Raw genomic sequence first — 11,800 nt, 5'->3', positions numbered from 1 at the left:
AAAAAAAAAAAAAATAATATGCTATTGTTTATTTGATTGCTGGTTATACAGAGTTTTTCCAGTTTATAGGGACATATCCTATACTTGTTGATCTTGGAGCACAAGCTACAGTTTGGAAAGTATGTCAGTACTTGATGCGGTATGTAGTAGTTTTATATTTTATCAACATTGTCTTTACTCTGTGTACTTACAGTAGGATGTTTCACATTTGATTAATCATTGAAAGGGCAGAAAATGTAGTCCTTTTTTGGTTGGCAACACCCGCAGTGACCAATTAATCCAATTCGGAGCCTAGTTAGAATTAAGGCTCTTCAATCTCCAAGGAGTAGTGAGGATCAAAGCTAGACCTAATCTTTTTTTTTTTTAATAAAGAGTATATATCTATAAAAAATAAAATAAAATTGAAGATTTACTGGCTGATGGCCAATCTTATAGTTCATTATTTCCATATCTAAACTTGAGATAGGCCCTCCTATAGACATCAGATTAGGATGGTTAAAAAAATTGAGATAGGCCCTCCTATAGACATTAATGTAACCATAATTTAGAATCCACTGTATTATGATTCTTATTACTCTTTCTTACGAGTTACAAATGAAAACAATAGATACAACAATGTTTTCTTCATGTAATATGTCTAATGATTTTCTAGATCTAATGAAACATTCTAAAAACAAAGAATGGAGAATGTAAATCAATAATCTTATTCTCAGTTTCCAATGGTTGTATATATATTGTTTCTCTTGGTTCCTCGCTCACTCCACTCTGCGTGGCATACTCCAACGCCATTTCATAGTCCACCTGTATCACACATCATATAGCAAAGCTGATCAATAAATCCGAAATTCAATTTTTTCTATTGTTCATATAAAGGATAGAAAACAATCCTATTGCTGAATCAGAAAGATGGCTTCAGAAAACCTACGAGCACTTGAGCAGAGTCCTTATCGGAAAGAAAAATTTTGCCAAATGGGAACAAAGCTTATGATAGTCATAAAAAATCTTTCAAATAGAAAGATCTATGAAGTCCATTTTCATAGTTGTGACGCTAAATATATCTAGATCCTAACTTAGGAAAGTCAAGTTCATATCACAAAAAGCAAAAATTGTTACTCTATATCAATTCAACTGCCACTCAAGCAATTTTTTAATGTTTTCAGGTTGACAGAAAATTTGGTTTGAACATAGCAGTAGAACTACAAACTACAAAGTTTTGATAAAATGTTAGCCAGACAACATACCTGTTCAACATGTTTAGCAAGTTTTTCACTGAGTGTTTCTTTAGTAATCAAATTCTCAGATACTTTTCTTAATAGTTCTCCATCATCATCTCCATAGCGGAACTTCTTTGATGCATGTAACTGTGTCTCTGCCATGTCTTTCAAAACATTGTATACTGCCCCAGTAGCATCAGGAATGTACCTGTCAACCACCAGTTGGTACGAATCACAATTTATTTCATGCAATATAAACAAAAAAGCAAGCAGCGCATCAGTCAATTCTTGGATTTGAGAAGTAAGACATAGACATACTTGTTTAAATTCCGTTTTCTCTCCTGCTGCTCACGTGCCTGCATCTTTTTCACAATCTTGGATTTCAATTGGACGCAACACTGCTGAATGGAATACTGGAGAAACAGTACTTTATGTTATTTATCTTTACTATAATGTGAAATTGGTAAAGTAAAAAAAAAAAAACAACTTCAACCTTGACAGCAGAAGCAATCTCAGTTATGTCATCTCCAATGTATTCTTTTCCAGTCCCTTTGAAGGGAATTTTTGTGCTCACAATGCTAACAAAGATGCCAATCTTGTCTTGTAGCTGGTTGATTTTGTAACTACTCCAACTGAAAAGGCATTTAGTCAGATTTCATATTCTTTACTGCAATTACCAGAGAATTTTGCAAAGCAATTATTGACCCTTATCCTGCCAATGCAGGTCAAAAATCGGAAAGGCAAGAGGAACCATCTGCTTATGTGCATACTTGATTCGCTTCAGTGCAGTCCTGGTGACAACATCAGCTCCTTGCTCAAAAAGTAGTGGAATTCTATTTGCAAATCGAAATATATTCAAACCCTGAGACAAGTGTTATACCATTATATGCTTTGTCATCAACAGACCATTAATTATTTTAGAACAGAATAAAGATCACAATCATTAGCTCTTTAATATTGCCTAATTGATCAGCTGCTTGATCAGGAGTCTCCTACACCTAATATACAACTCTGGTGAGAGAAGTCAAACTAAGCATTAAAGTATCCTGAGAAGAGTAAGAAGTAGGGTGCAGCATATACTATTTGACATTTATCATGGTTCATCAAAAAGTACACTAAAAAGTAATCAACTAAATCACATTTTTCTTTTGCTAATTTATAGGTCCATTGGAATTGGTTGAAACTTCAGCTATTTTCACATAAAATTATGTATTTTACTCCCATGGATTTCAACTATTATGTAATATATAAAATAAAACACTAATGGATCTGAAACTTTACTTGCTTGACATTTTTTCCACCGATACTGACTCCAGCTTCAACTATGAATGGGTGGCCTTCAAAAACCTGAGCACTGTGCAGCAATGACAGAAGAAAATAACTTAGGAACCAAGAGTTATCTATTGCCAGAAAAGTGAAGTGCAAAGCAACATAACTAAATATCTCGTGGATGTTGACAGGGTGACACCTTTAGAACCCCAACAAAAAGAGTATCATAGGAACTAAGCCAAATACCCATGATCGACTCAACCACAACCACAAGGATTAAAAATGATATTTAAACAGAATACATATAAGTTTCCACAAGCAATAACTTGAATCGGAAGACTAGAAATTTTCATATTCAAACACAACCTGCCTGAATAAGTTGCAACCATGTCTGGTTGTAGCTCTTTTATTATTCCTAGCCGGAGATTGTACTCACCAGCAGGGCTAAGACACTGAAAATAGTATTAAAAGACCCACCAAATGACAAGAGTAAGGAATTTATTTATAATAATAATAATAAATGAAACTAAAAGGAAAAGGGGCCTATAATAAAGACTAGTAACTAACATGGCCGTTAGGATCATCAAACTTGGCTTGACGAAATAACTGATGAATGCGTACTAGTTGCTGTGGAGTTAGAGACTTAAGAGCCATTTTTGGGCTGAAGTCTGGGCCCATTTCACCTGAAAAAGGTCAAAAGTGCAGTAAATAACTAGAATGTTTATGGTTTGAACAACATTCATCGAACCATATGAACTATTTTTATACCTATTAATCTTTCAGCATGAGATTTACTAATATTTACAAACTCATGTTGAAGAAATTGCAAAAGGTTCTGCTTCGAAGTTTCAGCAATAAGGCGTTTAATTAGCAGCAAATCAACTGACGATGGATGATGCTTTGTCTCCAGGGGAACAGGAGGCATCACATCTGTTCTTCGAGAAAACCTTATAGTGACATTCTTTCTGCCAAAGAGAATAGCTAGTATGAGATGATTATGCATTGCCATAGTTTAGGGGGGTTACAAATAGATATATGTTACATACTCAGGAGCATCTGAAACAAATTTAAATAGAAATTGTGCATAAGGGGTGATGACAGCCATTTGTCTCATGTAATGTAATATTTTTGACTGCAAATGTAAACAAGGGAGCTTATATTAGTGAAACATAGTCAACTTCAGTCTTTAGAAATAATCAATAAGCATGAAAAAAGTGTACTTTGGAAAGTGGAAAAGCTCCATATCCACTATATCTGGGGTTTGCAATGAAATCATTAAGGTAGCACCAAATAAGTGTTACATACACGGTATGTTGTCCAGTTCCCCTCAATGACAACTTGAATTTCAGCCCCATGCCAGCGCTCCTTGTTCTCTCGTTTTTCATTTACATGTACATGTGGAATATTCCTGAAAATTAAGGCATTTGTTTATCTGGAGAAGGGATTAAAAGAGAATTCATTTAATAACTTGAAATCATACTTATGAATGTCAATATCCAGCCTGCAAAATGACATATAACTTTGGTTTCTCATTGATGAAGAGATCTCAATTGGAAGCCCAGTGCTCATTTTGGACCATATTAATGCCTGCATATATGAAGAATATAGTTCATAAGGCCAGCTGAAACTACTATATGCATGTACTTCAACTTCAAGAAAGAAAGAAAAAAAATTGGCATTTGTTCTACTAGTTGATTATAAAAGTTGGTTAAACAAAAAAAAAAAGAGTGACAGTCTATCTAAATAATGCATGTTGCCAATACCATCTTTGCTCCAAGACCAAACTTCCCCCGTGTCTGTTTCAAGCCATATTTTGTCCCAGAGAGAACTGCGTGAATGGATAAGCTTAAACAAATCAGGTCTAGCTCGTACCAATAAAAGATATGTCAGAACAAAAAGTGTATATTCATGGATAATTAAGGTATCGAGTAATTGAATGACCTCGGCCAAACATATTCGGGATGTCATCATGTGGCATTCCTTTTCCATTGTCCTGCAATCAATCATGAGATAATTTGAGCTTCACTTCAAAGATGAGATTAGTAAACAGAAAATGAAAAAAGGACTTTCAAATTGAATTCAAAATCGAATAAAACAGCTTTGATGAATGATGACTTGAATAAAACTAACATATAAGGTAACCTGCATCAATACAATACAGTATGAGAATGCTTGAGAGCAGAAACAATGCACACCTTGCATATAACTATAAAATGAAGCCTCGCCTCGGCCCCTGATACCCTTTGAAGCTGGAGTCTCTTTCACTTTCTTTCCAAGGGCAGCATTCTTTGCTTGTATTTCTTGAGCACGAGCCTCTTTCGCCAACCGTTTCTGCATAGGAACAAATTTAGAATCTTACACAAGGACCTTATATGTTTTTCTCTATTTAATTGCATTTGTAAAATATTGCTTCAAGTTTATTGCTATAATTAAAAATTGATACCACACAACAATACAGTTCGACAGTCTAGTATTTCACATTATGGCACAACTAACTCAACAATAATGTAATCAAACACACCTCACGGGCCTTCTCAGTCTCGTAATCATCGTACAACTCCGCATCAACACGCTCGCAGTCAATGAGACCGATCATAGAATTAAATTTGCTTTTGTTTATCTCCTCACTGCAACAACCATGTCAGCGTGGAACAATCAATCATTTACTAGTTCATTGTACTTTCAAATGCAAACTCACATGGTTATCTCAACCACCGGAAGCTCCGATATAGATTCCGCTGAGTCAAGCGAATTCTCCACAAGCTCTCTAACAGTAGTATAAAGAGATTTTCCTGGCTGATTGATATCCACATAATATAAATACAAACAAATCACAAAATCAATAGATACATAAAAATCAGACACGCCACTCCTTATAATTGATTACTATAGATCAAGCTTACATTATCAAATCCTGCAATGTTCTTGTTCTCAGCAAAGAATTCCGCGGGAGATTCTGCAAATTTAATAAGTAAAGAAATAAAATAAATAAAATATCAGTTGGAGGATAAAGGTTATGAATGTCGAGAATGCGAGAACGAGAGATCGAGAGAGAAGTACTTTGCTTGAGAACGGTTTCTTTGTTCTTTCGAGGTGTCTTGGACTTGGTTTTCTTTGTTTCGGTTGGGCTTTCGCTACTATCCATGTGAATTTCACTCTAAATTGAAGCAGCTTTGCTTACGGCGGTGAGGGAGGAAGAGAAGTGACCGCGAAGGAGGAAGGAAAGTGAGCTCGGGCACAGAGGGGATCGAAGACAGAGGCTTGACGCGCGAGAGAGAGAGAGAGAGATCGACGATGAGGACAGAGACACGAGTTCAGGGTGGCCGACGACGACGAGGACAGAGGCGGCGACGCCAACAGCAGCTCCGAGCAGACCAGGAGACGCGAGGTGAAGGGATCCAGGAGAAGAGGATCGGCGACGGCGGAGCTGGACGCTGGCTGAGGAGAAGAGTTCGTCGGCGACCAGCATTAAGGGAAAAGTTGATTCACCTAGCACCCAACAGCACTAGCACCAGCACCAGGTTGCTTACTGCTACTGCTGCTTTCAGGGCTTCAAAGTATATTTTCAACCTTCTAAGGGAAAGTTGAATTAAAGCAGAGTTTGAATCTGAGAGCAATGGAGTTGATTCACTTAGCACCCAACAGCACCAGCACCAGGTTGTTTACTACTGCTGCTTTTTAGGGCTTCAAAGTATATTTTGCTTTCGCGCTGTTTGTCATCCAAATCGCAAATCATGTGCCACTTCCCAAAATCACGTGGCGCGGGTTTTTGTGATCAACGGGCAACGGCTGCCATTCTTTTCCTTGTATTAAGAAAGTTAATAAAACAAGGGCTTAATTAATATGGGTCCCATCCACATAAAATAAAGGTAAATTATTTTAATAAACCAAGGTCAATCTAAAATTACTTAGATCTTTTAAAATGAAAAAGATTATCTAAACGTTTCAAACTATATTTTTATGTAAATCGAATTTAATATCCAAATACATATTAAGTTGAATCTATTATATTCGAATTACATGCAAATAGTATTCATATATATTCTATATTAAATTGAAATAATGAAATTCGAATTTTGATTGCATGTAAATCGAACCCATTTAGTTTAATTTAAACCTGTTAATAGCGTCTATAGGAAATCAAAGTCAATAATTTTGATTTATTGGTTTCTGTAAATTAAAATTCATAGATTCGATTTAGATTTAATGTCTCCCTCAAATAGTTCGAATCTAATGGTTTCGATTTATACTCATTATTGCTATATATACAAATCGAATTTCATTCATTCAAAATTTATTAAATTAATTTTTAAAAGAGAATAATTTTATTAAGAACAAATTAATAACTTGTAAAAATATTTCTATAAAAGAGAGAAATAAAAATATATTATACTCATCTTGTTCAAGATTTAGTCACTCAACATATTTTTTTAAGTACTCTCAATAATTTTATATTATTATTATTATTATTTATTTTGTCAAAAAAGGGTCAACACTTCATACATAATAATCTTATTATCGAGAGTACCAAAAAAGAGTACTAGAAAATCTCATAAATATTTAATAACATATAAAATAACCGATTTGTTCCGGCCTAACCCAACTAGTCCAATACCCGGATCCGAGTGGCCGGCCGACCCGACGGTCTCATGTGACTCGAACCGGGAGAAAAGCCAAATGTCACCTCCCCTTCCGCAAGGCATCTGACAGTTGGGAAGAAAGCTTCTTGAAAAGTGGATCTACTCATGCAGGACCCACCCTAGTACAGACTATATAAGGGAGGATTCTACTCCTCTCCAAAAGTACGTCACCTATCATCTACTCTAACTGCCGCTTTTGTACGGACACTCGAAACCCTTTTGCAGGTGGCCCCTCCACACCAAATTCCCGACTCGGTGGGACCTCACACGCTGACCTCATCTTCTTCACACTGTCCCGGAGATCTTAGGGCACAAAGGTGAACCGAATCCAGCTTCCCTACCACTTTCAGGCATCGGATACTCCTGAGTCGAGCTACTGAACATTATTTTAGTATTCTTTTTAGGTACTCTCACTAATAAGATTACGGTTCTGCTACGTTACCAACAGCATATCTGCCAACTTCTACCAACTCTTGTTTATAATTGTGTGTTCGTAGATGTGTCTAATAAAAATGTCATCCAGCGTTAGCATAGCCAACTAATTATGACTTTTGATCTATGAAAATATTAAAAGATTTGTTTGATTCCATTCCAATATCTTCTGGTTGAAGAGGAACTGTATATTTATATTTATTATAATATTTTTAAAATTAAAAATTATTTATTAAATATAATTATTAGTTGTGTTTATTGAAAATTATTTTAGTTTAATTTATCAAGAATAAATGTTAAAAGTTTAATTTAAAATTTTCTTTTAAAAATTAATTCAATAAATTTTGAATGAATGAAATTCGATTTGTATATATAGCAACAATGAGCATAAATCAAAACTGTTAGATTTGAACTATTTGAGAAAAACATTTGAACATAAATCGAATCTGTGGTTTCAATTTAAAGAAACCTATAAATTGAAATCATTGATTTCTATTTACTATAGATAACTATTTACGGGATTAAAGTTGTTATAAATGAGGAGACGTCTAGTTGTAGCCTGAAAGATGAGAATGTCGTCGGTAAAGTGGCAGGGATGGTACCTACAAAACTACTCTGACGTCTAAGTTAGTGTCTGACTAAGGTAGAGAATGTTAGACCATCTCCGGTAGGGAACTCATCCCAGTTCCTGTTTATGGCCCACCTGTCATAAAAAGTAACTCCACATCAGCTTTTGCGTCATAAACAGTAAATAGGAACTCAAAGCATCTCTCTCTTCTCCATTAGGAGGAACTAACTTTAGTCCCTGTTGTGGTCCCACTTAATTAATTAATTAAAATACTTGTAATTAATGTAATTAATTTTTTAATAATGTAATTTAAATATTTAAATTTAAAAATAATTCACTATTAAAAGATATTAATATTAAATAAATTCATATATAACAATAATACACAATAGATAATTCGGGGTTACACTAATTTGTAAAATTACTTAATACAAAGAAAAACATAATTAAACTCTATAGTTGACGACAAGCATTATGAAATTGCCATATGTGTTCAATCAAGTCCTCCTTCAATGTCTATGCTGCTGCCTATTTCGAAGTTGGGCATTTCTTTGGAGAAATTGATGGTATGGTGCAAAATCTTCCTCTCCCAACTTAGGTTGTGATAAGCCATTTTCAACATCATCATACTCTAAGCCTTGAGCAAAATTTTCTGCATAGCTGTCTCTTTCATCCTCAGCAATCATATTATGCAATATAATACAAGCTCTCATTATGTTGGCAAGCTTTTTCTTTTCCCAAAAACGAGCTGGACCACGTATAATTGCAAAGTGTGCTTGCAACACTCCGAATGCTCGTTCCACATCTTTTCTTTGCCCTTCTTGGTATTGTGCAAATAACTTGCGTTTCTCACCTTGTGGCTTTGAGATTGATTTGACAAATGTGGCCCATTCAGGATAAATACCATCTGCTAAATAGTATCCCATTGTATAATTATTACCATTAATAGTATAATTTACCTCCGGAGCACGGTCATTTAGAATATCATCAAACACTGGAGAACGATCTAACACGTTGATATCATTATTTGAACCAGAAACTCCAAAGAATGCATGTCATATCCAAAGGTCTGAAGATGCTACAACCTCGAGTACTATGGTTGCAACCCCACGATAACCACTCATGTACATACCTTTCCACGCCTTTGGACAATTTTTCCATTGCCAATGCATGCAGTCAATGCTACCCAACATGCCAGGGAAGCCACGACCCTCCGCCATTTGTAGCAGGCGTTGTACGTCATTTGGATTGGGTTTTCGCAAGTATTCATCCTGGAACACGAAAATGACACCTTCAACAAATTTTTCCAAGCATTCAATTGTAGTGCTCTTGCCTATGCGCACATAATCATCAACAGCATCAGCTGCTACGCCATATGCTAACATCCGTATCGCAGCGGTACATTTCTGAAGTGGCGACAAGCCTCTTCTTCCAGTTGCATCAACCCTCTGTTGAAAATACGGATAGACGTTTGAGAGAGCGTCTACTATCCGAAGGAACACATCTCTTCTCATTCGAAATCTCCGTCGGAAAATGTCAACATTATACACCGGTTCATCTGCAAAGTAATCTTGAAAAAGGCGATCATGTCCTGCTTCTCGATCTCTGTTGATCCATCTACGAGGAATTGGGATAGGGCTTCTATCGATATCTTCTTCTTCTGAATCTTCGAGTAAATACTCATCGATCCAATTATCTATGAGTGTGTTATCTTGCCGTCTTCTTTTGCTATACAAAGCCTCATTGAATATATCATCAAAATTTCTAGCCATATGGAGAAATGTAATTTTTAGTTCTCTGTCGAGGTGAGAAAGAAGAGTTGAAGTGGAGTTGTGGAGTCATTGATAGTTGATATTTATAAGTGTGTCTGCAATAAGTACCTTAACGGCTAGTTTTGTAACGGCTAGTTTTGCAAACGGCTACTTTTGCAACGGCTAGTTTTGCTTAACGGCTACTTAACGGCTAGTTTTGCAACGGCTACTTAACGGCTAGTTTTGCAACGGTCACTTTCATGAACAATAACAACACAATAATATTGACTAATTTAAAAACTTACATCAGAAATAAATAAAACAAACTACATCACATACCAGTAATACGCAATAAATAAATAAGAACATACTACATAACTCTACGAATACAAGGAACCATTAAGTAAACCACTTGCCATTATTTTCTCACATGCAATCTCATGAAGAGCTCGTCGTTTCTCACTCATTGTAGATGTGTCAGCATTAAGTATTTGCATATCCATTTCCCTTTCTTTTGCTTTTATCTCCATTTCTTTAATATACCTCTAAGTTTGTAATTCTTGTTCTTTCATTGCCGCTTGAATTTGTAACTCCTTCTCTTTGATTGCCATCATCTTTGCTCTATGTTTCTTCTCCTCTTCTCTTTCTTTTTCCCTTTCCATTAGTTCCTTTTCTCTAACATTCTTAATATCTTCCATGAGAGATAATTTTTTGACAACCGATGATTTTCTTTCGCTAAAATCTTTAGACATCTATGCTTTTCCCTTACCTCTTCGCTTGCTCTTCTTTGATCCTTGTGGGCGAACGGGAGAGTCCACACCGGGTTCGTCAGCCAACTGTGTTTCTGGGTTTGATGAGGATGAGTATGCTCCAGTTGCACTAACCTTGGTTCTCTTTGAGCCGCCACTCTGTGTAGGTAGTTGGCTTCTCCATTTTTGCTCCAATCAAAGCATGTTCCAATGCCTCTCAAAAGTGAACTTTTGACCATAATTTGTGGAATAAAGTTTATAAGCCAACTCCTTTATATCATCAGCGTTCGAACTACTCCTTATGTTTCGACTAGCTTGATCGTAGCAACCAGCAAATTGTGCAACAACCTTGTTGATCTTATACCATTGTTTCTTACATGCAACTACCCCCTTGTCATGTCGGTGCAAAATTCTACACAGTAGCTATGAATTCGACTCCAAAATATTTCTCCCTTTTGATCGGTACCAACTACAGGGTTAGTTGAAACATTTAACCATCCACTGATCAGCATCTCATCCTCTTTCCAATGCCAGTGTTGAATACTATCTTGCCTCCGATCCTCAATATCATCATCATTAAGGTCGATAGCATCTAATCCACGAGGGTTGGCAAAATCTGAATATTGCGAATTTGGACTAGATTGTATAGGAGTTTGAGAGGATGGGTTAGAAGAGCCACCAACACCAGATGAGTTATGTTTTGATGCATTGAATTGAGTTGGAAACGGCAAAGAAGTTGGAGTAACATTTTCGATAGAGGGGTTAAATATGGATGAAAATGAAAAATGGGGTGTTTGTGAATTTTGATTTTGCGGTTGGAATATAAGAAATTGATTATTATAAGGAGTTTGAAAATTGAAATTAGAGAGATTTTGTGGATTTGAATTTTGAAATGTATTTGGTAGTATGAAGTTTTGATTTGGAACTTGAGAGTTTGAGATTTGAGATTGTTGGGTATTTGGAATTTAAGGAAAGTTTTGTAAGTAATTGAAGAAAGAGTTGAGTTGGTTTGGATCCATTTTTTCGAACAAAAAATAATAGTAGAGAACTTTGATTTTGTAAACTTGGAAGAAGATGAAGAAGAGTAGTAGAGAGTGTAAGAATAGAAGTGTATCTAAGTGGTATATATAAAGTAAAAAAATATTAATTTATTAATAATAACGGTAACATAGTAACG

At 35.7% G+C, this 11,800-nt stretch overlaps 1 protein-coding gene and 1 pseudogene across 1 annotated transcript; both read right to left on the bottom strand.

Annotated features, from left to right (window-relative positions):
- Positions 1-559: 559 nt before the first annotated feature.
- On the bottom strand, positions 560-6,210 carry LOC107459198 (DNA topoisomerase 6 subunit B). Its single transcript, XM_016077412.3, has 19 exons — positions 5,544-6,210; positions 5,387-5,439; positions 5,182-5,279; positions 5,005-5,110; positions 4,677-4,814; positions 4,425-4,476; positions 4,247-4,311; positions 3,964-4,070; positions 3,789-3,891; positions 3,530-3,615; positions 3,252-3,448; positions 3,051-3,166; positions 2,850-2,935; positions 2,496-2,568; positions 1,985-2,076; positions 1,708-1,846; positions 1,533-1,627; positions 1,242-1,422; positions 560-801 (listed from the first exon to the last, which is right to left on the bottom strand). The coding sequence occupies exons 1-19, from the start codon at positions 5,626-5,628 to the stop codon at positions 655-657; spliced, it is 2,019 nt and encodes a 672-aa protein (XP_015932898.1). The 5' UTR covers positions 5,629-6,210; the 3' UTR covers positions 560-654.
- Positions 6,211-8,576: 2,366 nt separating this feature from the next.
- Positions 8,577-9,895, bottom strand: LOC107459196 (uncharacterized; annotated as a pseudogene).
- Between the last annotated feature and the right edge of the window lie 1,905 nt (positions 9,896-11,800).

This window comes from Arachis duranensis, chromosome 7, assembly GCF_000817695.3.
Source record: "Arachis duranensis cultivar V14167 chromosome 7, aradu.V14167.gnm2.J7QH, whole genome shotgun sequence".
NCBI lineage: Eukaryota > Viridiplantae > Streptophyta > Magnoliopsida > Fabales > Fabaceae > Arachis > Arachis duranensis.
This window is presented reverse-complemented; position numbering and strand designations above follow the sequence as displayed.